The sequence below is a fragment of the Rhineura floridana genome, chromosome 20 (assembly GCF_030035675.1).
Source record: "Rhineura floridana isolate rRhiFlo1 chromosome 20, rRhiFlo1.hap2, whole genome shotgun sequence".
NCBI lineage: Eukaryota > Metazoa > Chordata > Lepidosauria > Squamata > Rhineuridae > Rhineura > Rhineura floridana.
Genome location: NC_084499.1, coordinates 683832 through 710275, shown reverse-complemented (window position 1 = coordinate 710275; position 26444 = coordinate 683832). Strand labels below are relative to the sequence as shown.

At 49.5% G+C, this 26444-nt stretch overlaps 1 protein-coding gene across 1 annotated transcript in view; it reads left to right on the top strand.

Annotated features, from left to right (window-relative positions):
• LOC133373964 (cholesterol 7-desaturase nvd-like) overlaps positions 1-24125 on the top strand; it is a 39882-nt gene extending 15757 nt beyond the window's left edge. Inside the window, exons 3-8 of the mRNA XM_061604461.1 lie at positions 17998-18186; positions 20462-20640; positions 21280-21405; positions 22128-22247; positions 23153-23329; positions 23952-24125. Of these exons, the coding sequence (XP_061460445.1) occupies positions 17998-18186; positions 20462-20640; positions 21280-21405; positions 22128-22247; positions 23153-23329; positions 23952-24113 (953 nt within the window). The 3' untranslated portion in view covers positions 24114-24125. The remainder of the gene's footprint in view (positions 1-17997; positions 18187-20461; positions 20641-21279; positions 21406-22127; positions 22248-23152; positions 23330-23951) is intronic.
• Positions 24126-26444: the final 2319 nt, after the last annotated feature.

The following is a 26444-nucleotide window of genomic DNA, read 5'->3' as shown; positions in this document are numbered from 1 at the left end:
TCAGGGCTGGTCCTTCATCAAGCAGAAAGAAGAGCCCCTCGGCTGGATCTGCAGAAAGCCCCCTCCCCCAGTCCTGCATCCTGTTCCCGAGTGGCCAGCCTGAGGGGAGAAATGCAGGCGGGCAGCCTCTGAGATTTGTACGCAGTGACTGTGGCTAAGACCCGCCCCCCAAGCCACGCTGGGCTGTGCGGCAATGCGCTTCATCACTTAATTGCATCTTCACCAGCGTGCCTCGCAGCATCTCCCCAGTTTCTGCACTGAGAGTGGGAAGTCCTTGCCGAGTTCTTAGGCTGGCCTCCACACCCCAAATGGGTTTTCCCCTTCAGCGACAAGACTGCAACGCTGTCATTTCCCTGCAGGAAAGGCGCCTCAACGCCACTGTTTCTCACACACACCCAGCCCTGCTGCTTATCTTCCTCTGGATCGTTTCCCGTTCTGGTCCTGCTTTTCCTGGGCAGGGTAGCCAGAATTGCGCAGAGTGAGCCCAAATGGGGCCCACAAAGGGGAGCACAAGAGTGCATGCTCTGGCTTGCTCTTCCCGGTTGCCCTGTTGACTTTGCCTCCTTCTTTTCTTCCTTCTTCCCCCGCTGGGGTTTTGCATATGTGCCAGTGAAAAGGCGAGTCTAGCGTTGTTTGTTCAGTCCCCTTCTGACCCTTGGTTGCTATCAGAGCTCTGTGTTGGCTTTCAGGTGCGTGGAGATGGGTGTGTGTGTGTGTGTGTGTGTGTGTTAAAGGTGACAAGCAGCACTCTTGGCTTTTGGCCTCTGAACTGCAGACCTCAGGTTTTGGATGCTGTTTTCTAATCAAAACAGTTATTGCCATCCTGTCTATGCTATAAACTCTAATCCAGTCTCAAACTGGTGTAAAACCTTTTCCTTGGCTCATAGCCAAGAAGCACTTCCCTACTAATTTTAAAAAATAAAAATGTAGGTTGGAAATTTGGGGGGGGGAGGTGCCGCCACCGCCGCCACCCCTACTGAGCTTAACCGCCACCCCGTCACCAAATGTGAGTGGAGTGTCATTTTGGTTCAGCCATAAGGAATGGCCACCCTCTTCCTTTCTGATTCCAGGATTTATGGCTTAGGAACAATCCCTGGTGAATAAATGTAAAACTGGTTTGATTTGTAGTGTAAACATGATGTCCCAAGGAGCCCTTGGTACTGACATTCTGAAAAGAATAACAATTTTAAAAATGCAGTTGCAAATGTTGGGTAGCCAGTTTAAATCCAGTTTGAATGTGCAATTTTAAATAGCTCAAGAGACTTCTGTGAAATGGTGAAGGGTTATGGAGTTTGGTCATGAATGTTGCTCACTGGTCAGGCTGGCGTCAAGGAGATGAGGACTCTCCTCTTGCAGTCAACATCCTCCTGGTACTTCCTCCTTGCATCTTTGTCCTTTTTAAGGGAACATGTATAGGTAGCGTACCTCTGAGCTTGTACAGAGGGTTTTTTCTCACCTCTGTGCAGCTGCAGCCTATTTTGTTACAGGCTTGACTCTAAGTTTTCCTCCTTAATTCTACCATCTTTTCATAAGCATTAGGCCCCCTCTCTATTTCCCTTGACATTCTGAGAAGAATGCATCTTTTTCTACCACTTCTGGAACTTATTGTAACTTATATCTCTTTGCTCTGGTGAACTTTACTCTGATCTCGACTGTATCAATTCATCATTGCCTGCTTGCAGCCCCCCCCCCCGCTTTGTCTGTTTGTCTGTCTCTGTCCCTTTCTCTGTCCTTTGAAGGTGAAACCTGCAGACTGGTTTGTCTACACAGAACTCAGCATCTTTTTCTTCTGGTGGTGGCCTTGGAGATGTTTTGGAAGGACAAACAAGGGTGGATATTGTTGTTAGAGCTTGTTTTGTGTCAAACGTTTACCCAAGCTTGCCAAGTATTAAATAGGCCTTTTGAAAACGTCTACCAAAATGAACAGTTTCCTTTTTGCAATGAGTTGCTGTATTAAACAGAAAAGCTGTTTGCAATAATGCAGCTGCAGTGCTGTCAGAGTACTTTCCATTTGGCAGCTGAATGGAAGGGTGTGGCCTACTGCAAACCTGAACTTTTCTTGCTCTCCCAACAACCAGCTCTTAGAAGCCATAATTCTTAGATAAAACTTTGCAAAGCCACAGTTCCCAAGGTTTGGTTCGGTGCTTGGGCCATAATGACTTAGGTAGGTTTTAAACCAGTTTTAATTTCTAGCAGAGCTGTTCCCAAAGAGGTACAGTAAAGAGTCCAGCTTTCTGTGTGTTTGTGGATCTTTTTGGAGAGGCACTGGGCATCAGTCTCTGACAGTGGGATTGATGTATCTATAGTGTGTGGTGCATCTGAACAGGCTGAACAATCACTGCCCCAATAGCTGTAGTTCTGTCTGTGGTGGGTCTGTGGACACCTCATTACAATTCCCATTACAATTAACCACAACACTTACATTGGTATAAAGCAGTTCTAAAGGTCTTGGGCATATCTTAAGAAAAACATGGGCAACTGAACCTAGGGAGTGTTGGAAGTGAGGCAACTCCGGTTTTGTTCTTTTGTTTATGTTCCAGAAGGGAGACAGAGTTAGGGTCCTCCACATGGATAGGCTTGACTACCTTTACCTGTGATGCTCTGACTGACTTCCTTCCGTCCAGACTGATATGCTCAGGGAAGCTGATCTGCTTCTCCTCCTTCTGCCCTTTCCTTCTCTCTCTCTCTCGGACAGTCGAAGGAGACATCCCTTTGTCTCTGCCTTCTCCCTCCTGAGCCATGAGGGCAACTCCCGCGTCTGGGCGTTGCGCCTCCTACTTTGTTAGTTAGAACTAGGTATGCCTTTCCTATCTACTATTTATTTCTATAAATAGAGTAGCTTTTCTTATTTTACTAAGTCTTAAGTCTCAGTGATCCTAGTGCAGAGTAAAAGCCTGCCACTTAGGTAAATGCACACACTGGCACACATGCAGCTCAGACCGACTGCCAATCTCTGCCAAAATATACAAATTTATATAACAGAGAGGCCATTTAGACAAGCAGGGCTAGAAACCTGATTTTCCATGTTAAATGAAAACTGAGATATTAGGGCACACATTCTGTGTTTGCATGGAATTGCTGAACGCAAGCCACCCTGAATGGCAGTCATCTACACCCCAAGCTAGCTAAGCGCTCCTAGCCAGAGAGGAGACTACCCGCAGAATGCTTGCTGCTCTGTCTTTGCTGTTTTCCATGGGGCAGGTCATTCTTCCTTGGGTCTTGGTGGATGGTTCCAGTCCCCTCCTGACGGGCCACAATGACAAGCTTCCGTTGGATCTTGGCAGGAGCTGCTGTGTGCTGGTAGGCAGCTGAATGGCTCCTCTGCAGGCACAGGCACTTTTGCTCACTTAGAAGTAGGCCTCAGTCTTGTTTTGAGATGCGTTGTTAGTTTTCACGCCTTGGGGAAGCAGTGGGGCATTTTGCTGCCTGGGCCAAAGGACAAGATGGCGCACCCTCCCCCATTCCATGTGCAGGAGCGGAATGGAAGCTGCCCCTGGTGATGTCCTCTGCCACCCCTGAGGGCAGCAAGCTAGTTTAGGTGGTGCAGGGTGGGCCCTGTGGCACTCACTGTTGTTCTCCAGCAGAGGGGAATGGCTGGCTGGGGGGGAGGGGAGGGTCAGGAGAAAGAGCCAGTGGGCTACTGCCGCTGCCACCCCCCAACACCTGCCGCCTGAGGCAATCTCCTCCCCTTGCCTAATGGTAGGACTGGGCCTGGGAACCAAGATGCTTCTCTAGGGTGCTGTTCCCCTTAATTCTGCCTGCTGCTTCCAGGGATTTTGCAGCAAATTCTGCTCTTTAGGGGGATGGTTTGAAGTGCAAGAAGTTGAAGTTGTTAGAGCAGCAGAGAAACGAAAAGCCTGCAAAGAGGGGCACGTCCAAGAAGCTGCCGCTTGCGTAGCACCAGTGAGCGGCTTTGAGTTAATGTGGCTGCAGGAGCAGCTTGTGGTGAAGAGCACCATCCAGGCCTGGCTGGGGCTTGTGTGAAGGTCCGTGGATGCGTTTGCTTGCTGTGGCCTTGCTTCAGCCTCTTCTGTGAAATCTGCCTCAATGTGTCTGTGGAGAAGAAGACTAGTTCTGAGGAGAGAGCACGCTGCTGGGTTTGGGTCTCCGCTCTGCCAATCAAGCGAAATAGTTTATGGCTGCAGTAACGTAATCAGCAGATTGTCAGCCACTCTAAGCGACGTACAAAGCAGAACATGTAAACATCAAAACATTAAGAGACTAACAACCCAAGGCAGCTTACACACACAAAAAATACAAATACAAAATACAAATAAAAACAATACAATTTACAAAAAAAAAAAAATCAAACTAACGAAGTCTTAACATCTCTAAAAAAACAGGAACAAATACCACATGGGAAGAGCCAAGAAAGTGTAGAACATAAAAGTGTCCTGGGGCAGTCCAAAGTCAAGGTGCCAGAAATCTGATTAGGCAGGCAGGATCGAAGATGCGGGATCACAAGCCGGGCTGGCTACAAGGAGCCACAAAAGGGCAACGTTCACACTCGCAGCCTTGTAAACTCAGTGTCTGAGGTCAGGTGTTTGCAAACAGCCTTCCTTTTTTGAGAGCTTCTGGTTCTTAACACCCACCCGTTGGCACCTCCTCCTGGTTGCTCTCTGAATCTGACAGGATGGCTCCAGCTGGGCCCGTCTCCTTATCTGTGTTAGAAGTGGGGCAAGACACAGCAACTCGTGTTTTGTTCTTTTGTTTATGTTCCAGAAGGGAGACAGAGTTAGGGTCCTCCACATGGATAGGCTTGACTACCTTTACCTGTGATGCTCTGACTGACTTCCTTCCGTCCAGACTGATATGCTCAGGGAAGCTGATCTGCCCCTCCTCCTTCCGCCCTTTCCCTTCTTCTCTTCTTCAACTGTCCAAGAGAGAGGAGACACTTTTGTCTTTGCTTTCTCTCTTGAGCCATGAGGGCAAGACCCATGTCTGGGCATTGCGCCTCCAGCTTAGTTTGTTAGTTAGAACTAGGTATGCTTTTCCTTGTTGTTGTTATGTGCCTTCAAGTCGATTACGACTTATGGCGACCCTATGAATCAGTGACCTCCATCTGTCGTGAACCACCCTGTTCAGATCTTGTAAGTTCAGGTCTGTGGCTTCCTTGATGGAATCAATCCATCTCGTTTGGCCTTCCTCTTTTTCTACTCCCTTCTGTTTTCCCCAGCATTACCGTCTTTTCTAGTGAATCATGTCTTCTCATTATGTGTCCAAAACATGATAACCATATGTTTCATCATATGTCTTTCCTATCTACTATGTATTTCTTTAAATAAAGTAGCTTTTCTTATTTTACTAAGTCTTAAGTCTCGGTGATTTTTAAACTCAGGGCAAAAGCCTGCCACTTAGGTAAACGCACACACTGGCACACACGTAGCTCAGACCGTTGCACTCTCTGCTGATATCTATAGAGATTTATGTAACAGTCGGCCTCAGAGTGTGAGGGTAAAGGGTCTTGCGCTGCTCTCCAGTCGCCCCTTCTCCTGGGTCTGAAGTCTCCCATCCCCTTCATCTGTTGAGTCCTCTGAGGAAGGCGTGACATTATCCACAGTTTACGTGCACTGCTTGCATCAGACTTCTTGTGTTTTGCCCCATCAGCACATCTTAAATGGTTCCTAAGCATCACAGCCTAGACACTGATGCATATACAATTTCTGGCCTTCTTTAGGAGCATTGCCCTATTGCAGAACTAATCTGGGCATATCTGCATTTCCTGATCACACATCTCGCAGTTAAGTAGGCCTGATTTTGTAGCTAGCGGTAGGCTTTTGCAGGCAAGTTGTGCTGTGTTCAGTGGGGCTTATTCTCAGGTAGGTGGTATACAGGATTGTAGTGTTAGTGAGCTCATGGTTAAAAACTCACCTCAGCAAGGAATGCCAAGTTTATGCTATACCTGTCAGTGTGCTCAAGGCTTCTCAAAAATGCCCCACTTTCTTTCAGACACATGCAAAATTATTTGACTTTTTCCAGTGACTTTGAGTTTGTTTCATCTCTTTTGCTATCTGTATTCTGTTTTTACTGTTTCTGCGGGTTACAAACACAATAGCGAACGATCCGCTCTCTGGGCCTGACAGGCTTGACACTGCCATTCTCAGCCTGTTTAAGCACCAAGCGACTCAAGCCATGTGTGTGGAAGCCACGGTCTAGATCCCCTGGTGCAGTTGCAGGTTTATCAAGGAGAGACTGCTGCCACCGAAGCAAACCTTTGCACAGAGCAGTTCTGCTTCCTGTCGCAGTCCTTATTGCTGCTGCCTCTTTGGTTGCCCTCCTCAGGGAGTGGGCAGCTCCTGCAGCCACTCCCCAGGGGAATGTTCCCAGCTGCTGTGGCCTGTGACCCTTTCTCCCGTTCCTAGCCCCATGTGGTCGAGCAAGAAAAGCAGGTTGGGGACAGAGCCAGCAGGTCAAAGGCAGGCGTAAAATCCTCGAGGCCCCTCTCTGCTTTCCCCTTTGGCACAGATCTGTCCATCTCCCTTGGGCGGGGAGGCCTGGATTAAATGTGTGTCGCAGGGAAGTCCTAGATCTGCTCTTCATGGCTGATGTCCTGGTGCAAGCAACTCTGGGGGCGACTGCCGGAGGAACAGGGCAACGTGGCTGGGTCACCCTTTTTCTTGAAGCCTTTCCTGTCTGAGAAGAGGTGAAACGTTTCTTCACAGAGGAGAAAGATAAATGGTGAACTAAATGGAAAGGTCAGGGAGGCAGCGTCCCCTCGCTTACAGCACTGGGATTCAGGGCCATGCTAGAGGTGAGGAGAGATGTGCCCCAAGGATTTCCGGCAGGTTTTTCATGCACTGATAGCAACTACGGGGGAGTTTACTGACGACACCAAGTTGTTCAAGGTGGTTAAAACAAAAAGGGATTGTGAAGAGCCCCAAAAGGCTATTTCCAGACTGGGTGAATAGGCAATAAAATGGCAAATGCAGTTCAATGTTAGCAAGTGTAAAACAATGCACATGGGGACAAAATAATAATAATCCTAATTTCACTTATGGGGTCTGAAATGGGGGGTGACTGACCAGAAACAAGACCTTGGGGTTGAAGTGAATAGCTCAAAAAAGATATCAACCCAGCATGCAGCATCTGTGAAAAAGGCAAATTCCATGTTAGAGATTATTAGGAAAGGCACTGACAATAAAAGGGAGGGCGCTTGGCATGTCTCTGCTCCAAGCTGAAACTGATTTGGCAGGAAGAGGCAGCAAAGGGTGGGTCAGGATCTCTCTCTCTCACATCCACACACAACTAAGGTCAGGGGGGCTCTTCCCAAACCCTCCCTCTGCCGTCAGGAAGCCGCCTTATACGGAATCAGACCATTGGCCCATCTGTGCCAGTGCTGTCTGCTTGGGCTGGCAGTGGCTCTCCAGCGTTTCAGGCAGGAGTTGTCTCCCCCCCCCCCCGGCAGGGACTGCACCCAGGAGCATCTGTCTGCAGAGCAGGTGCTTTGTGACTGAGCTGTGGCCCTTCCGCTGTGTGGCCTCAGGACCGTTGGCCGCAGCCTGAGCAGGGCAAGGGCTGTGCGCTTATCCGTAACCCTGACACTGCAGGCGGGGGCTGGGGGGCCTTCTGGTGAGTTTGGGGAGCCGGCTGACTTTGCTGGCTTGTCCTTTGGGTCTTGACTCTCCGGTGCCTCTCCTTTGCCCCAGCAGCCATCACCCATCCCAGAGGCTGGCTGGCTGGCTTCTGGGACCTGCTTCGATTTGGACTCAAACCCTCAAGTCCACCATCTTGATCCAGGCGCAATCGGAATGGAGAACCAGGCTGCCTCTGACTGCGCCACCTGTGCAGCCCAGGAACCTGGGTTCAGTAGCAGAACAGCACAGTCCTGGTGCTCAAATATTCTCCCCCCCCCAATTCTCTCAGCAGCCTAACAGAGAACTAAGACAAGAGCTCCCCCCCCCATTGCTATTGTTAAACAACTGGGAATCAGAATCCTTGATGATCTACTCCTGCAAATCACTGAGATTCTGCCCCCCCCCCCATCTGTCCGAAAGGGCTGCTGCTGTGAAGTTCATTGTGTTGATGGGTGTGGAACGCTGCACAAAGTGCAATGCAAAGAATTAGTATTTGCTGCCACCCTCCATCCTGTAATGATCTGCCTTGTAACACACTGTTCCCTTCCTCAAAGCATGCCATGCCATCAGGGCAGCGTGCCTTAAGTGCCTACATCGAGGGGTCCCTGCCCTACAAGGAGACCATAATCTAAAATAAACAGGGGCAACAATGGAGGACTGGGGGAAAGACTGTAGCCAGATTCCATGGGGCATTTGGATGGTTTTGCTGCAGTTGGGAATGGGGGTTAAGATAGGCCATGTGGGAAAGGGGGTGGTTGAAGGGGGGAGCCCTCACCCTGGCTTCATCTTAAATAGTCTTTATATTGCCTACTCAATAAGCTTTCAAGCACCTTGCATACACAAAATTGGTAATCCTCACAATAATCCTGTGAGGTAGACCTGTATTTCTATAGAGGTCACCAGGAGCTTTGGAGGAAGGCGCCATCAGTATGCTGATGTTACATCTGAGTCAGGAGAGGCTGTGCAAGCCCTGGACCGGTGCCTGGATGCAGCAGTGGACTGAAGCTGAGCTTGACTCACGGAAGGACAGAGGCCTTGTGGGTGGGTGGCTCCTGTGTCCGGAAGATAGGCCAATTGCCTGTCCTGGATAGGGTTACATTCCCTCTGAAGGAGCAGGTGCACCATTTGGGGGTGCTCTTTGCTCCATCTGTTGCAGGAGAGGCTCAAGTGAGCTTTGGGGCCAGGAGTGCTTTCAGCCAGCTTGGCTAGTATGCCAGCTGCGACTGTTACTGGACCATCACAGCCTGACCACAGTGGTCCATGCATTGGTAACCTCAAGGCTCAATTACTGTAATGTGGTTTATGTGCGGCTGCCCTGGTATCTGGTCAGGAAGCTGCAACTAGTGCAGAACGCAGTGGCCAGACTGCTCACAGGAGCAGATTACTGGCAACATAATTACCCTGTTGGTGGAAGAGCGGCACTGGTTGCCAAGTTGCTACTGGGCCAGGTTCAGGGTTTGTTGCTGTTATTGTTGTTCTCCATCTTCTACCAATTATATAATCAATTTTATTCCTATATTGACCATTTGGTGATGTCCACGTGTACAGTCGTCTTTTTGGTTGCTCAAAAACTGTGTTGGCAAGAAACAAATCATTGGCTTCACAAAATTCAATCAGTCCTTCTCCTGCTTCATTTCTATCTCCTAAGCCCCATTTCCCCACAATTCCCAGTTCTTCTCTGTTCCCTACTTTTGCATTCCAGTCCCCCATGATTATCAGAGCATCTTAATTTGGTGTGTGATCAATTGCTTCCTGTACTTCTGTGTAAAATCTCTCCAATTTCTCTTCTGCATTTGCAGTTGGAGCATAGACTTGGATGATGGTTATGTTAATAGGTTTCCCATTAAATCTCATTGATATAACTCACTCAGGCCTTGCACTATAGCTCCTAATTGCTTGTGCTACATCACTTCTCACTATTAAAGCAACCCTGATTCTTCTTAATTTCTCATTTCCTGCATAAAATGTTTTGTAGTTGCCTGACTGGAAATGTCCAATTCCTGTCCATTTTCATTCACTCACACCAAGTATTGTAATGCTGATATGTTCCATTTCTTGCTTGACAATTTCTAACTTTCCCTGGTTCATGCTTCTCACATTCCGTGTTCCTATTGTGTGCATCGTACAACTCCAGACTCTCCTTTCACATCTGTGCACATCAGCCTCTGGGCTTCCATTTGGCTTTGACCCAGCTGCATCATTAGTCACAGTGCTACTCATACTTGTCCTTTGTTCTTTCTCAGTAGCTCGGTGAGTGCCTCCTGACCTGGGGGTCTCATCTTCCAGCACTATCTCACGTTGCATTTTGGATACTCTGTTCATAAGGTTTTTGTGGTAAGAGGTATTCACAGGTGGTTTACCATTGCCTTCCTCTGAGTCTGGATGCATCTTAGTCTGGTGTCTCACCTTTGACAATTCCACCTTGGGTGCCTCTGCTAGGAGTCTGGCCTCTTGGTTCAGACTCCTGACAGCATTGCTCTCAGCTTCTTCAACACTCTCAACCCCCCTCACCACGTTAAGGTGTGCATCCTAGGAGGTTCAAGAAACTTATGTTAATTCACAAAGCCGTAAACAACTTGGGCCAAAGTACCTTAAGGACAGCCTGACGCCCACTATTCCATCTCAGTCACTGAGATCGTCTGATGAACTTTTGGTGGTTCCACACATGGCTCCTGAGGTTCAGTTGGCCTCCACCAGAGACCGAGCCTTCAGTGTGGCAGGCTGTGCCCTGTGGAACTCCCTGCCAATAGAGGTTTGGCCGGAACCATTCCTTCTTCCTTTCAGGTGTCTCTTGCAAACCAATTCTTTTTTAGTCAGGCCTTTTAACATGATTCTTTTCCTTTCAACCAAAGAAATATTTGTTTATGCTTTTATTGCTGCTTTTAATGATACTTGTATTGGTTTTTAATTTTATAGTGTTTTGAATGTTGTAGGCCGCCTTGATAGACTTTTACGGACATCTGGCTTATAAAAGCTTTAATAATAAATAAATAAATAAACATATTGTTGGTGGCAAACTGAGAGAACATTGGCTTATTTTAGGACACCAAGGAAGTTTGGGGTTGAAGTGAGGGTTTGAACTGGGGATTTAATGGCAGCATTAAACCCTGAGCCTTCAGGTTAGGCTGGGTCATAAAAGGAGAAATTGCAAGGTTCCCTAGCAGGCTTGAGTTGCAAACATAACCTGCAGCTGACCGTTCTGAGCACTCCAGTCAGGGACAGGCCCCACATGGTGCCGGCTGGCCAGAGTCTTCTTGATAAGCCCTGCCCCCCCCCCCCTTTGTTTTCCCTATGATGCTGGGATTGAGGCACTGGCTGCAAGTGGAAAAACTGTCTTGGCTTGAGGGAGCCTCCAGTTGAGCAGGCTGTTTTCCCTGCTAGTAAATCCAGCAGCCCCCTCTGTGGTTGTCATGAGTGTATCACATTCCTAAGGCTGCTCAAGGCTTCTCTTGCTGTTTCCCTGATGTGGCAGAGCAGAGCAGTGGCACCATCACTTCCTGGTATGTTCAAGTGGAGCCAATGATGGCCCTTGAGGGACTGAGGGCAACGAGGGTGGGCAGCACAGGCTGGGCCTCACACTCAAGCGTCTGCCAAACAGTATTATTTTTCTTTTCCTTATGGAATAGTTAAGCAGCACACTTCCAAGACGGCCCTTTGCTCTGGGACTTAGTAAGGGCAGCAGGCCGGGCAGCAGAGCTGTGCTGGACTACTCATTTGCTCTTATGACTGCAGCCTAACTTGGTCACAGAATGCACCTGGTGAGGAAAAAGGGTTAGAAAAAAGTGGATGTCATTCAGTATAACAAGTGGTAGGAGGGAGGTGCCCAGAATGACAAAGCAATATGATAAAAAGTCACAATTTTATTCCGTTTTTATGAATAAAAATTATATAAAAAGCCCAGGAAAAAGGAACGTAACATGTTACACTGGAAAGTAGAAGTCAGGATTTTGAATTTGCATAATTTTAGTAATCCTTAGAAACATTTTTATTTTAAAAAAAACTCAATTATGCAGCCAGAACCATGCAGCGCTACCTGCTTGGATTCCTACTGAGACCTCTGGCCACTGTGAAGACATGATGTTGGGATCGATGGGCCCCTGGCCTGATCCAGCGGTGCTCTTTCTATGCTGCTGTGCCTTGGCACTCTTGTTCCAAGAGTGGCCATAATTTGTGGCAAACCTTTCTGGTAAGCAGCAATAAGTGGAGGTAACTTAAGGCCAAGATCCAGCTGGGGTAAAGATGCTGTTAAACTCTTACAGGCTGGGGCCTGTGCTAATTGCCCCAAACTATGGCAGGCAAGTTAAGCTGCTTAGGATAACCTGCAAATTAAATCTCTCTTTCAAATGATAGGAATATGTCAAAATGACCACCCCTCCCAGAGCTGGATAAAAAAAAAAAATTGACAGGATGCGGGATGCTGGCTGTGCCTGCTGCTGCATTTCATTCTCGGAAATATTACCCTGCCTTGAAGGTGCATCTCATCACGCACTCATATCATACACAATTGGATGCAAGACGCCCTGTGGGCTCAGCTGGCTCTTCCTCACTTCATATTGGCAACAGCATCTCTTGTTTAAATTAGGCATTGATCCAAATTATGGTTCTAGGCTTAAACCCTGTTTTGCTTTCCTTGGAACTTCTCCTTAAATCACCCTTTCAAACAGCTTCCCTTTTCCAACTTGTGTTGCTACCCTGCTGGTATCTAGCTAGTCGGAAAAGTACATTGTAATTTTGCTAGTAATTAGCACTGAAGGTTTGCAAAGCTAGTAAATGCAAGACTTTGTCTAACCCAAACCTGTTCCTGGAGCCAGTTTCTTGTAATTTCTTGCTTTTTCTTTAATTACCTGCCGTTCCCCCTGAGGTCCCAGGGCCAGTTACAACAATACAAATTAGCAACTCTAGTCCTGTTGGGTGCCAATATGGAAATAATCTGCATCTCTGGCAATTGAAGGATGGGAGGCATCTATTGCTAAGCTTGACCGACTGCAGCCTCCACATATTCCCTAGCCTCCAAGCTCATGTAGGACTCCCCCTCCCCCGTTCTAGTTGTTCCCAGCCCCAAAGCAGCTCCTTCCCTTGCAGCCTTCCTGCTGTTCTTGCTCTTCTTATTCCTTTGGGCAATGCTTTTTTAAAGAGCCTGCAGTGGTTGTGGTTAGTGTTGACTTTGTGTGCTGGAGCCAGATCAATGAAAGCTTAATCATACGGCTGGCACAACTGAGTGTCTGGATCTTCCAGGATTGTACCAACTGCAGGTATGTGGGGGGAGATCAGTGGATTTTGCTGGTAGGCTGCTTTAGATATTATCTGTAGAGATCTGGGATATAGTAAAACTGACCTGAGCTGCAGTGCCAAGTGCATGGAGGGGGCAATGCAAACTTTAAAAAGGGGAGATCCTCTCCATGCTGTGCGGCTGGCACGTCCTGGAAGTGGGAGTTTGAGGATAAAATTGTTCTGCCTGTCCGAGCTTGCACAGCCTGCTAATCTCGGCACCTTTGTTTACCCTTGCCACCGGTGATAAACTGACAAGTCAGTGCCCAGAGTAATGCAGGTAGCTGTGGCCAGAGCTTGCCTCTTATAAAGAAAGGTGTGAAGAGGACAAATGAGCATTTCCATAGCAAAGTTCTCCAACACCACATTTCGAATGAGTTGATTTTTCTGTTACCTGCTTTTTCACTGTCCAACTTTCACATCCATACATAGAGATCAGGAATACCATGGTCTGAATGATCCTGACTTTGGTGTTCAGTGATACATCTTTGCATTTGAGGACCTTTTCTAGTTCTCTCACATCTGCCCTCCCCAGTCCTAGCCTCTTTCTGATTTCTTGACTGTTGTCTCCATTTTAGTTAATGACTGCGCCGAGGTATTGATAATCCTTGACAAGTTCAATGTCCTCATTGTCAACTGTAAAGTTACATAAATCTTCTGTTGTCATTACTTTAGTCTTCTTGACGTTTAGCTGTAGTCCCGCTTTTGTGCTTTCCTCTTTAACTTTCATCAGCATTCGTTTCAGATCATTACTGGTTTCTGCTAAGAGTATGGTATCATCTGCATATCTTGAATTATTGATATTTCTCCCTCCAGTTTTCACACCTCCTCCATCTTGGTCCAATCCCGCTTTCCGTATGGTATGTTCTGCGTACAGATTAAACAAATAGGGTGATAAATACACCCCGGTCTCACACCTTTCCCAATGGGGAACCAATTGGTTTCTCCAGAGTACAGGTTGCGCACTGGGACAATCAGATGCTCTGGCACCCCCATTTCTTTTAAAGCATTCCATAGTTTTCCATGATCTACTTTGCTGTAGTCTACAAAGCACAGGGTGCTTTGCTGTAGTCTACAAAGCACAGGGTGATTTCCTTCTGAAATTCCTTGGTCCGTTTTTGCGATACGATCTCTGGTGCCTCTTCGCTTTCTAAATCCAGCTTGGACATCTGGCATTTCTGGCTCCATATATGGTAAGAGCCTTTGTTGTAGAATCTTGAGCATTACTTTACTTGCCGTGCTATATGCCGTATTGTAATACATACAACACGGTATCTAGCACAGTACATTACAGTTGCTACCACAGGCAGAAAAACCATTAAGTGGTCTGCCAAGACCATCAGCAATTTTCAAATGGTCTGTGGAGGAAAAAAGAGTTTAGGGACCACTGAGCTGGAGGTGGGGATCCAGTGGTCTGACTTAGTTTGAGGCAGCTTCACCTATGCCTTTGATGATTTGAGTTGGGGGGAGGGTGCTTAGCCCTGAAAATAAGGTTCTAAATTCTAAATCAGTGGATCCAGTTAAGGGCCATGCAGGCACTACCAGATTCTGGCCCATACCTCAGCCTTCCTGGGACTCCTCAGCCTGGTTCTACTGGCTAAGCAGCAACCTGGTGGAACAAGCAGGAAAACACAACCTGTCACTAAAAACCCAAACTCCAAATTATCACTGGAATGAATACACTGATTTACTAAAGGGGTGAAATGCATAAGAATTAGATTTTGTAATGAAAAACCATGGTACATTAATTCATGCTGGAATAAACAGCTGAAAGTTACATTGGCAATGTTTGTATAAACCTAATGGTATTATGGGATTGATAGAAAACAAAAAAAATCCCAGTCTGCATCTGTATTGGAGTTGCTTTTTAATATGTTTTTAAACGTTTTTTAAAAAAACAATGTTTTTAAACCTTTTCTTAAGATGTCTTCAAAGCTTTTTTAAAAAATGTTTTTAAAGTTGTTTTGTTTTAATGTATTTTAAGGTCTGTTTTTATGATGTTTTAAAGTGTTTTTAGTGCTTTTGTCTGCTGCCCTGGGGTCCTGTAGGAGGAAGGGCAAGATATAAATCAAATAATACATAAATAAATAAATTCATAAATAAATAAAAAAGAGGTAATAGGGTGGCACCCACAATATTATGAATGGCCTAATCTGTCTGGGACAGGGAATGAGAGAAGTGCATGAGCCCTTTGCACCAGGGATTTTTCCACTGTCAGTGCCCCTTTGCGTAGTGTCGGCTCGACACACATGCTGTATGCTATTCTGTCACTTCGATACTGTTTGGCTCTCCAGCCGCTTTGCACCAACTTCTTCTCAGAAGCTGTTCTCTAGCAGTGGGACGTGCAATGTGCACAAAGATACAAGCATCCCTGAGCCAAAGATGACACACGCTGCACGGAATTGTCCTCCATCTTGAGCCATCACGGCTTCTCTCTGGCTGCTCTGTTCTATGCATCTGCTTCTAAACTGACTGCCAGATATAAATGGGCTGTCCTGGGCTCTTGCTGGGAGGAAGGGTGGGATATAAATCAAATAATAAAGAAAGAAAGAAAAAAATGTACCTCTACCTCTCTCTACCTCTACCTCTACCTCACAGGGCTGTTGGGAGGGAATGACATGCCTGCTCTTCTTCTTCTTGGAGGAAAGATGGGAAATAACTGGACCTTATTGTGCCAGGTGAAGACATTTTTATTTGCCCAGGCGTTTTAAATTGGTCCTTATGGCCTCTGTTCACTTGATAGTTGCCTCTTTCAGTTTTATTGCTTGTATAAACTATATTGTCGTGTCTTTTCCTTATGGTACTCTGGCCTGGAATCTGGATGGCGCTCGGTGTAGAATAATTTGAAATAAATAAATAAATACTGGTTGAGCAAAGCAGCTTGTTAGTGTTAAGTGTTAAAAGTTCACATGACAGTGGTTGCCGTTTGGTTGCCCTCACTGAGGGGAGGACAGATGCAAAACAGATTTCAGCTGAGACTCTTCTGAACTGAAGTGAGGCCTTGTGAACGTGAGAAGGGCCGTTGTCCGTGGCAGACCATCTGCCTTGCGTGGCAGGAATGCTGGGCTTGCAACTTCAGCTTTGGCTGGTTTAAGACAAACCTTAACTGCTAACCTTCTCCCTGACCCTTGAACTCCCTGCTGACTTAAACTTCAAAGGGCCAAGGGGGACTCCCCTTGCAACTCCCTTCGTATCTCTCCCCCTGCCCCCCAGCATGAGGGGAAAGACCGGGCTGGGTCTTCTGCATCTCCAACTTGGAGAGTTAGCAAGAACTAGGATCTTTCCTACCAAGCCTGTACTGCTTAAATAAGTGGCTTCCTTCTTTCCAATCCTGAAGTCTCTGTCTCAGGAGAGGAGTGCTGCTTCCGTAAGGATTCGCACCTGCGCACAAAACTCGCGGAGGCGCTCCAAACCAACTCAGCTAACCTGGCACACAGAAGGTCCCCTCCAGGTTCCCTCCATGGCACCTTCAGGTGGGCCTGCCTGACACCCTGGAGAGCAGTCAATATAGACAATACGTAGCTAGATGGATGGTGGGCCCAGGTCAGTTTAAGGCTGACTCCTCTCTTCCGCAGGTGAGGCTGGATGCCCACAGGGAGACCCTTTCTTTTTCTTTTCCCTCTGAGTGTTCTGCACAGCCATTTTCACCAGAGTGCAGCTCTCAGAACAGAACTGAAACACCACAAAATAATATACAGCCATCATTAAACCACAACAAGAAGGAACCAGCCTTCCTAGCTCAGTTGGGGGAAGAACTCCTCGATTGCGGAGGATTAGCGGCTCAGGCTCCAGGCATCTTTGGGATAAATCCCCCCCAGCTCCCAATTTTAGCAATGCGCTCCACCACCAACCCATTGCCAGTTGTCCGCTTCTCTATGTGGCTGCTGACTGGCTGTGCCTGATTGTGACCAGGGTGCCACCCAGTGGCTGCCAATGCTCTGGGATGGTGTGGCTGCAGGTTAGTCTTGCTACTGAGGGTTGGAGATCCAGGCCTCTGAGCAACCAAAATGGGGAGCAGGGGTGAAGTGGCACTACTTATTTCACTGCAGGGATGACACACTCACCACCGGGAGAGCTATTTGCTAATCCTCTGCATGCCAAATAAATAAAAACACCAAATAGCTTAACCAGAGGAGGAGGCAGCAGCTTACATTAGCATGCACAGTGAAAGTGGTTAAACTCCCATTTTTATTCTGGAAATAAATACATAAAGCCAAAATCCCTTTATTGCGACCAACCCAAACGTCAAAAAATAGCAAGCAAGCTTGCGAGCAAGCAGGCTGAATTTTTTGGGGAGTGGGTGGGCTACAATTAATTAATTTAATTATTAGTTGCATGTTCAAGCGACTTAAAACATATTTGTGGGGTGGGGGGTGGAATCAACCTATGTAAGAGAAAACCTGGCTTGGCACTGAAGCCATCGGACCTTTGTTGGCCCACCCAGAATCCCTTGCCATGAAGAGCGCCTGCAGAATCTCCTCTGACTCCACAACTGCTGACACGTTTCCTTTTTGAATCCCTGTGCCTGCGTAAGAGGCATCTCCAGAAGGCTCGCAGGGCAGGGTGTCAGGTGATGGGAGAGTGCCACTTCCTTCCTCCCTGAGGTCCTGGAAAGCTGCTGCCGTTCAGAGTAGGCAATACTAGAAGGAGAAATTGCTTGTGAGCTTCCCAGAGGAAACCACCTTCCCCCCTTTGGCCCCAGAGGTACGCTGCCTCTGACGATGGCAATTCCATTTCAGCTGTCGTGGCTAATAGCTTTCAACACACAAAATCCATTTTAAAAGCTCTTCAGTGAGTGCCACCTCTTGTGACATCCTTCCTTTTTGCCTGGCCTCAGCATCCCCTTGAAGCCAGGGATTGGGGCACATCTGTGGCTCTCCAGCTGCTGCCGGACTCTACAGCTCCCTGATCGTTGGCTGTGGGGCTGATGGGAGCCCCACAGCATCTGTGGGTGGGAGCACCAGGTCCGCCACTCTTGCATTCAGCACTTAATGGAGGGGAGCCGCTGCAAGCTGCCAACTTGCAGAGGCCCCTTCAGGCTGGGGCAGGCCTTTCAGCTCCTGCCCCTTGGCTGAGGGTGAATGGAGTCACCCCGGTGGGGTTCATCTGTGGGTCAGTCCAGTTGGCCTAATTCTGTCCTGTCTCCACCCTGCAGGCGAGCAGTTTGCCGTGTTCCGGGACGCAGACGGGAAAGCTCACGTGGTTGACGCCTACTGTCCTCACCTTGGTGCCAACCTGGCCATCGGTGGCCGTGTGGTGGGCAGCTGTATTGAGTGTCCTTTCCACGGCTGGCAGTTCCACGGGGCGAATGGCAAGTGCACCAGGATCCCATACGCTGAAAAAGGTGACTACTTTCACCATGTGGCTGCTTTTATTTATTTATTTGATTAGTTGCTTGCTACCCAAAGGTCTCCAAGTGACTTACAATATAATTAAAAGCCAAAATAATATATCATTCATATATACATATAGCAGGACGTTGCTGCCTCCTAGATGTGCTTATTAACACCTCCAGCCTTTTCATATGAGAATGGTAAAGCAGGGGTGAGTGGCTGACATGTTGGGGGGCTGAGGGCCACATTGGACCACAGCCAAGCCCCTGAGGGCCACATGTCAAAGTGGCCAAGGCTGAAGCAGAACAGCAGGTGTGGCCGTGCTTGAAATTGCTGAAGACAAGCGCGAGTGTTTTTGAGTGCTCTAGAAATGCTGAACACAGATGTTCACAGCAGCAAAAGGAAGCCCATTTTGGAGAGAATTGAACTGTGACTCACCCCACAATACCAGTGGGGCCCTCAGGCAATATTGGGAATGCTGTAGAAGGTAAAAAAACCACAGGAAGAAATTAATAACAAAAAATAATGGAAAAACTCCCCCCCCCGCCACTTGCCACTTCAGTGGCCACTGACAAATCTGGGGGGGGGGCACAAAACCCATCTGGGGAGCAGGCATCTAAGGCCTATGGGCCATGGGTTAGCCACCCCCAGGTAAGGTGTCATTAGCAGAGATGGCGCCTGGCAGAAATGTTGGTGGTTTGTTCCGTCTGCATGACTTGTGAAAAGAAGCATTCTGAAGGAAGACACAGGTTTCCTTTGGCGCTGAGAGGCTGGACATGTGTCCAGCGTCACCTTAAAAGAGGTATCCCTTTTTGGAGAGAGAAGGGAAATGTATCCCAGGATGGTTCTTGCCATCTCCATGTTTAAGTACTTATACTGTGGGTTGTTTTGTGGTTTTTTTATAAAAAAAGAAGCATGTGAACACCTTTTAAAACCCTTTTTAAAAATGATAAATCTTTAGACTGTGCACCCCCTCAGGGGCACCTGTGGCGCCCTCCCCATGTGGTTGGAGTCCGATTTCTATCTGCCCTGCAGCCAGCATGCACAGTGGTTGGGAATAATGACACTCTTAAACTCACCCACGCTGCCAATTGCCTGGGCAGCTTTATTCATCCAGCCACCCCTGGCCTCGTTTCAGGGATGATTATTATTAGTTTATTTATGCCTTTTGGCCAAAGGACCTCAAGGCGTCTTACAAAAAACACAAATATAAAATACAATATAAAAATGCATCAATAAAACAATACAAAATACAATCTGCAAAATTAAATAACAATACACATAATAGCTCTTAATGGTAGCTTTATCCGTGGTACAAGTAACTGCATTTTCTGTGTTAAATTCCAGTCTCCTCAAAGCCAGTGGAATTGTATTTGCAACCCTGTCTATAGTGTCATATGTTTGTTGTTGGGAGGGGAATGTCCTGGTTTTCTTGGGCGAGGTGACAGAGGGCAACCTCACTGCCCCTCTGGGGACTCCAGGGGTGCCTTGTGCAGAACTTCCTCCTTCTTCTCCGCTGCTGCCGCCACCACCCACTTCACCCCCCACCCCCCGCTTCGGGCGGCATCCGAGTCTAGCTGGGCAGTGTAAAGTCAATAAACTCGAACTTGGACCTCGGGCTCAGAGTCCTGGGTGTTGGCACCCAGCAACTTGGCCTCCTCCACATCCCAGAAAGTCAGCACCCAAGGGCTGGACCCGCATGTCTCCATGCCCATGGTGGTAATAACGGCGGTGGTCATTAGGAAAGACAGTGAGATGCTGGCCCGTGTCTTGGATCAGGTTGGCCGCCTGCTGTCCGTACGAGAGCTCCTTGTCGGCCTCGATGCTACAACATTAACAAGAAAGCATAAGAGCCAGTCCCCCCTTGGCTCATTATGGCACTGGACGTCACATAGGTAAGGTAAGAGCCATCGTGTACGTCGCCGAGTGGCTGGCTATCCAGCCAGATGGGCGACTAACAAATCTCATAATAATAATAAAATAAAATAAATCACCCAGCAGCACTTGGAGGCGCAGAGGTCCCCCAAGCCTACTTTAAGGCAAACTGATCAAGGCAGTCTTCCCCAACCTGCCTGCCCTCAAGATGATTTGGGTTGCAAATCCCATCAGCCCCAGTGTCATGCAACCATGCTAGCTGGGGAAGGGTGGAATTCATGAAGCCCTCTTTATTACAATAGCACCAACCTTTATACCAATGATTTAAAGCTGGGTGTTGTCTTGCAGAGGCCGAACATGCGGCTTTATGTCTCGCAGGGCTGCCTCTGACCCCCCCCCCATCTCTTCCAGTGCCTGAATTCGCAAAAATCAAGGTTTGGCCGTCGTGCGAAGCCAGCGACATGATCTTTGTGTGGTACCACTGCGATGGCATTGACCCCACCTGGCAAGTTCCAAAGCAGGAGGACCTCTTGCCCCAGAGGTGCGTCTTCCGTGGCATCACCGAGCACTTTGTCAGTGCTCATATTCAGGTACTTTTGTCTCTCTGTGCGATGTGTCGTTTTCTGTGTGCCTGACACAAGGGGGAACCGGGACACGGATGCCGCTGTGTGTGACCAGTTGGCCCCAGACAGGGAGCGCAGCAGGCCCAGGCTGGCAGCATGAGGAGCCCCTGGGAGTGGGGAGGCTGGGATTTGGGTGGAAGTGCTGTACTCAGCATGCCCCTGGGGCCGTGGGCGGGGGGGAGCCTCTTGCCCTGGGGGCAGATCTGCATGAGAGTCCACCTGTTGCTCTCTTGTGCCTTTCCTTGGTTCTACCTGTCTGGCTTCCAGCTGCCAAACCCTCCCACCACTTGGGAATGGAGGTGCCTGCCTGCTTGGAGGTGGAGCCTCCCTTGCGCGCAGCAGAAGGCCTGGCAGGGAGTGGCACTGGTTCAAAAAGGGCATTTCCAGCTGCACAGCTGGGCTCCGGCATCCCACTCTGCCTGCGAGCCCTGGAGAGCTGTGCAGACAGACGTGGGCCGGCAGCCCCTTGGGAACAGGCCCTTGGCCCATCTGGCCCGGTGCTGACCACTGGTGGCAGTTGCTCTTGGGAAGGGTCCTCTCCCACTTGCCTTGGGGCCTCCTCTTCATCGGGCAGCCTGCAAACAGCTCTCCTTCCTATCATGCCAGGAGATCCCCGAGAATGCAGCTGACGTGGCCCACCTCGCCTTTCTCCACGGCCCCTGGTTTATGAACGGAGTGGACCTGCAGTACACCAAGTCAAATCTCTGGACTTTCTTTGAGCATCAGTGGCAGGTAACGGGTCTCCTGGGAGCAGCGTCTCTGCAGCAGCTTCAGGGATCTCTCTGCCCTGACTGAGGGCTGCTGACCACATGCCGGAATTTGCCCTTCGTCACTCCATTTTGACTGGCTGGTCATTCTGGGCATTTCTACAGCCTCCTGGAGGTTCTGGCATGGCTGGCTGGCTTGAGCCACCTGCATTTAATTGGAGAGAGAGAGAGAGTTCCACTATCACATTTGCATATCACGATAATAAGCCATAAACTCTGCAGGAGATGTACAGTGGGGTGCCTGAACTTTGGGGGTCGCTGAGGACTTGCAGCAAAGCAGGTTTTGCATATGTACCCCTGAGAAGGATGGATGTGATTATACGAACAAAATGAAAATAAAATAGAATTTAAGAAGGGGGCTTTCTTCCCAAAAGGCTTGGCATTTTGCAGCTTGGCAATGGCACCGAGAATTCCTTTGGAAACCTGCCTTGCCCTTAGGTTGGCTCTGTGGGCAATGGAGCGCCTGTTACACCAGCCTACAATGTGGTTGATGTGCCCAAGGATCTCTGTGCTGGCTGCAGGGCAAAGAGACTTGCTGCCTGCCTGGGCTGTTTCTCTGCCCCATCATGCCCACAGGAGCGCTTCACTGGTGTATTTGTCCTGTGGGTGTTTTTTTGGGGGGGGGGTTGACTAGAATGCCTGAGAACCCTTTGGGTGTCCCCCAGCCCTCGTTTTCTTCTCCACTAGGCAGAATGGCAGCCTGATCCGGAGCCCAACACTCACTGTTCCTTTCTGCACCTGAACCATCGCCTCACTATCTTTGGCAAGCACTTCCGCTTGATGGATCTGTCCGTTTCAGCCAAGCAGGTATGCTGTACCGGTTGTGGAGCTCTGGAGTGAGGAAAAGGGGCCGGTGGCCAGTGGATGGCCTTCGGGGGTCCAGAAAAGATGTTCCTCTTCCTCCGCTGCTGTGTCTGTGAAAAGGCTTGTGCGGTGGTGGAGTTCTCACGCTGCCTGCAGGACTTGAAGGTTGGGAGGACATAAGCACAGCCTTCCTGGGTGATGCCCAAGGGGCCCACCTGGGCTCACAGTGGCCAGCCAGAACCCCCAGTGGGGGAAGCCCAGTGGCAGCTGTCCGCACTGGTGGTTCCCAGCCACTGGGATTCCAAGGTCTCCCACCCTGGATGCAGCGCTTGAGTCATTGCAGCTGGTAGCCCCCCGATTGCCTTTTCCTCCTCCTCTTAAAGCCACCCCAGTTCTTGGTGGTGGCCATGTGCCCATTCCATGGCTTGGCTGTGCCCTCTTTGGAGAAGTCTCCTTCGCCCTTTCCTGGCGCTGTCGGCACTCAGCATTCCTGGGTGACCCCCACCTGGTCCAGGCATTGGGGGGAGAGAGGGAGGACAATGTCTGCCCACTTTTGCCACGCCATGCCACCTTCTGCACCCCCTGCCATGCCTCCCCCTTCTCCCCCTTTCCCCCTAAGCCAGAAAGAGCCCCGAGCGCTGCAACCGTTCCCTGCCCCACCCCCTTGATCATTCTGGCTGCCCTTTTCTGCCCTGTTTGCCCAGCTCTGCAGTCCACATACAGGCCTCAGTGCTGCCAGTCAGTGGAGGCACTACTGGCACAGATGTGCCTGTGGACCAACTGAGGGTCATAAGGCAGTGTCATGCGTGCAACCCTGTTTCAGCCTCTGCTATCTTTGGTGTGGAATAAATGTCCTCTCACTTGCGGCTGATTGATCTGCCCTCCCTCCCGCCTTTTGCACCTACCAGGTGGGTCCCGCTTTGGTTTTCTTGATCTTCAAGCATCGGTTCCTGGGTCAAGGGATCCTCATCCAGAGCATCACGCCCCTAGAGCCTCTTCTGCAGCACGTTGTCCATCAGATGTACTACCAGAAGAATGTTCCAGCCTTTATTCCCAAGTTCATGCTGTGGGCAGAGTCTCTCCAGGTGAGCCGTGGGGCTGTGAGCAGGCCCCCAAGTTCTGTTACATTCTGTGGGTCAGCCGAGACCTTCCCATGGGCTGGGAAATGAGCCAGACCTGGATCTGCCTTCCTGTGGTGGTGGACAAAGTCTAGCCTGTTCCTCAGTGCTTGGGGGGGGGGTGAGGGGGGTTGCTCTGTACTCCACTGCGGCCCCACTCTGGCAGCTCAGGTGATTGTGTCGAGGTTCTTGGATGCACTGAGGCACACCTGGAGAAAGAGGCTGGAGGCTCCAATGGTGTTGAGTCCTTCCAGGGCTCTGGCTGTGCTAGAAATCTGTGGCAGGACAGGAACCCCAATGAATGGGGGCAAAATGCCTGTGAATTCCCCTGCTTTTTCTTTTGGAACTAGAGCAAGTTTCTAGCCCTTTTGAGGCACCTTCTGCAAGATGGCAACGGGCTCAGGGTGGCCAAGGGATCTTTCCAGAGGCCTCACGGTGGGGTTCTGGGCTCTTCAGCAGCCTTGTCCCAGCACACATTGCTTTCGCAGTCCTGAGAGCAGCCCTGCAGAAGAGTGTCCTGTCTTTAAAGGAGGCGGCGTAGTGGGGAGGGGTGTTGACTGGGCTGTTTGTCTTCTCCCCCCCCCTCCAGTTCGAGCGGGACATCATGATCTGGAACAACAAGCAACACCTCTCCAGGCCACTCCTGGTGAAGGAGGACGCAACGATCCAGAGGCACCGGCGGTGGTTTGCCCAGTTCTACAGTGAGAAGAGTGTGAAGTTCACAAGCCGAAAGGAGAGTCTAGACTGGTGACTGACCCCCCCACACACCTTGGACCTTGGAGGCGACTGAACATGGGGGCACTGTGAACTTGTCAGTCACCACCTGGGAGTCCCATTAGCACAATTCCGTGGGGCCAGGCATCACTTGGGAGCAGGCTCTGCCGCTAAGGCTGCCTGCAACAAATGTGAATTCTGATTCCTCGCCCGAGTCCTAGTAGGGGGGCACAGCCCCCGCCTCCCCTTGAAACTGTAGCTCCTGTGGGAGCTTGGGCGGGGGTGTGGGAAGCCCTCATTTCTCTGCCTGAGGGCCTCCCTCCTTCCTGTAGCCCCCGCGTTGGGAGGGGAGACCTTGTGCTCAGGGCCCCCCCCCCAGGGCTGGCCCATGGGCACAGGCTGGCGAGGAGCAGGAGGTGCTCTGTCTGGGGACTCAAGTGTGGGCTTTGCCCATGTGGCTTATTGGCTGTGGGGCAAGAAGATACCCCATGCAACGGAGAGGCTTGAGGTGGTGGGGCGGCTGCCTGCGCCAGGAGAGCCTACCCAAAGGCAGAGCTACCATCTCCCTCGAGGGCCCCTCCAGCTGCAGGCCAGGCTCCAGGGGGCTCTGTAACCACTTCTGAGAAGGCAACGGGCTGGGCCACTTCATGAAAGCAGCACCAGCATCTTCCTCTGCAGCCCTTAAAATGACCTGCAGCGGCACTTTCCTCTCCAGCTCCCCACACTGGTGACAGGCCTCCATGCAGCCCAAAGGACAACTTCAGCACGCCTCCCCAGCTGTTTTTTTAAAAAAGTGGTGACATTACTTTGCAAGAAGGGAGCTTTTGCTTAACAAAACCTGGGGGGGGGGCTTTGCATCCTCATGGCCTTTACCATTTAAGGAATTTAAGTGTCTGTACACAGACCCACAACTGTGGTTTGTGTTCAGGACCTGCCCATAGAGCAACTCCTGGGGAACTGAGGCAGAGGCGAGGCTGGTGCTCTCCAATCCTGGAGGTAAATCTCTAGATACCACAGGCAGCTGTTATGTCCCTAAAAACAGCTTTCCTCTCCATAGTGCTGGGTAGGAGAGACAAACACCACACGTTTTCCCTCTTTTGCAAGAGTCATATGGATCAGCTGCTTGCTTTCTATTGAAACAGCCTCCTGTGGCAGTCCCAGAGTCCCTTTTGTCTGGCAGACCCTCTCCATTTGTAGCTACCAGCTTGCCTGCTCTTCCATCCTTAGGGAGAGAGCAAGGCGACAAGCACCATCTCAGGCCAGAGCGAAGCAATCCGTTTGCACCCCAGCAAGGCCTCTTGCCACCGGGACAGAAAAGAGCGCCCAGCCCCCTGGCCGTAGCCTTGCTGTGGACACTTTTGTGCGTCTTTTGTATCTTGTATTGGCTACATCAATAAATCCTGGAAAAAGTAATTTTGCTGTTGTTCCCTTCTGTGCACAAATTTACCTTCACCATTTCCTACTGCTGAAAGCAGAGTAAGGAGATGTCTGTTTACAGTAAACTCCATATGGGCAAATATTTTCTATGAAATGCCATGGAATCTCACACGGCCCAGAACTTCCCATGAGTGCATGGCATGTTCAAGGGTATCTACACACACCCAAAAAAGACAAAATATGTAGAAGGAAAAGAAGTAACTGGGAAGTCCCCACATCAAAATATCTTTTGGGCCAGCACAAATCATACACTCACATACAGGAGTGTGTTCTCTATGAGATGGCTGTAGCCTTTCTGGCCCAGAGCTTCCAGTAGGCACATGGCATATTCAAGTGCATCTATGCACACCAACAATAGCCACAATATGCAAGGGAAAAAATAAGGAACTGGGGGCCCCTACTCCAAAACATTTGAGACACAATAAATCATACAACCACCCATTTAGCAACACACTAATGGGGGAAGGTGCTGTTAGTCTCCATGCTGGGATCAGTAGCTTACTGTTAGAGGATTGTGGGGTTGGTCTGCATGATATCTCTGATTCCCCTCCTAGCCGATCTTTATGCGTCTTCAGAGAATTATCTAGGGAGGTGGTGGGCTCTCCAACACTGGAGGCATTCAAGAGGCAGCAGGACGGCCACCTGTCAGGTATGCTTTAAGTTGGATTCCTCCACTGAGCAGGAGGGTTGGACTAGATGACCTTATTGGAGCCTTCCAACTGTACTGTTTTATTATTCTATGAAGTGTGCCTTTTGCAGAAAAGCCTGCTGTTGTACTGGTAAATCCAGTTTCTTTAGGCTTATGGGTCTGCCAAGTGCTCCACTAACATCTGTAAAGATTTCGGTCTGGCACAGTCCTGTTGCTATGGGACCTCTGTCAGGAGAGAGGCCCTCCCCCCTCCCCTGGCTGGGCCAGGAAGTGGCCATGTGT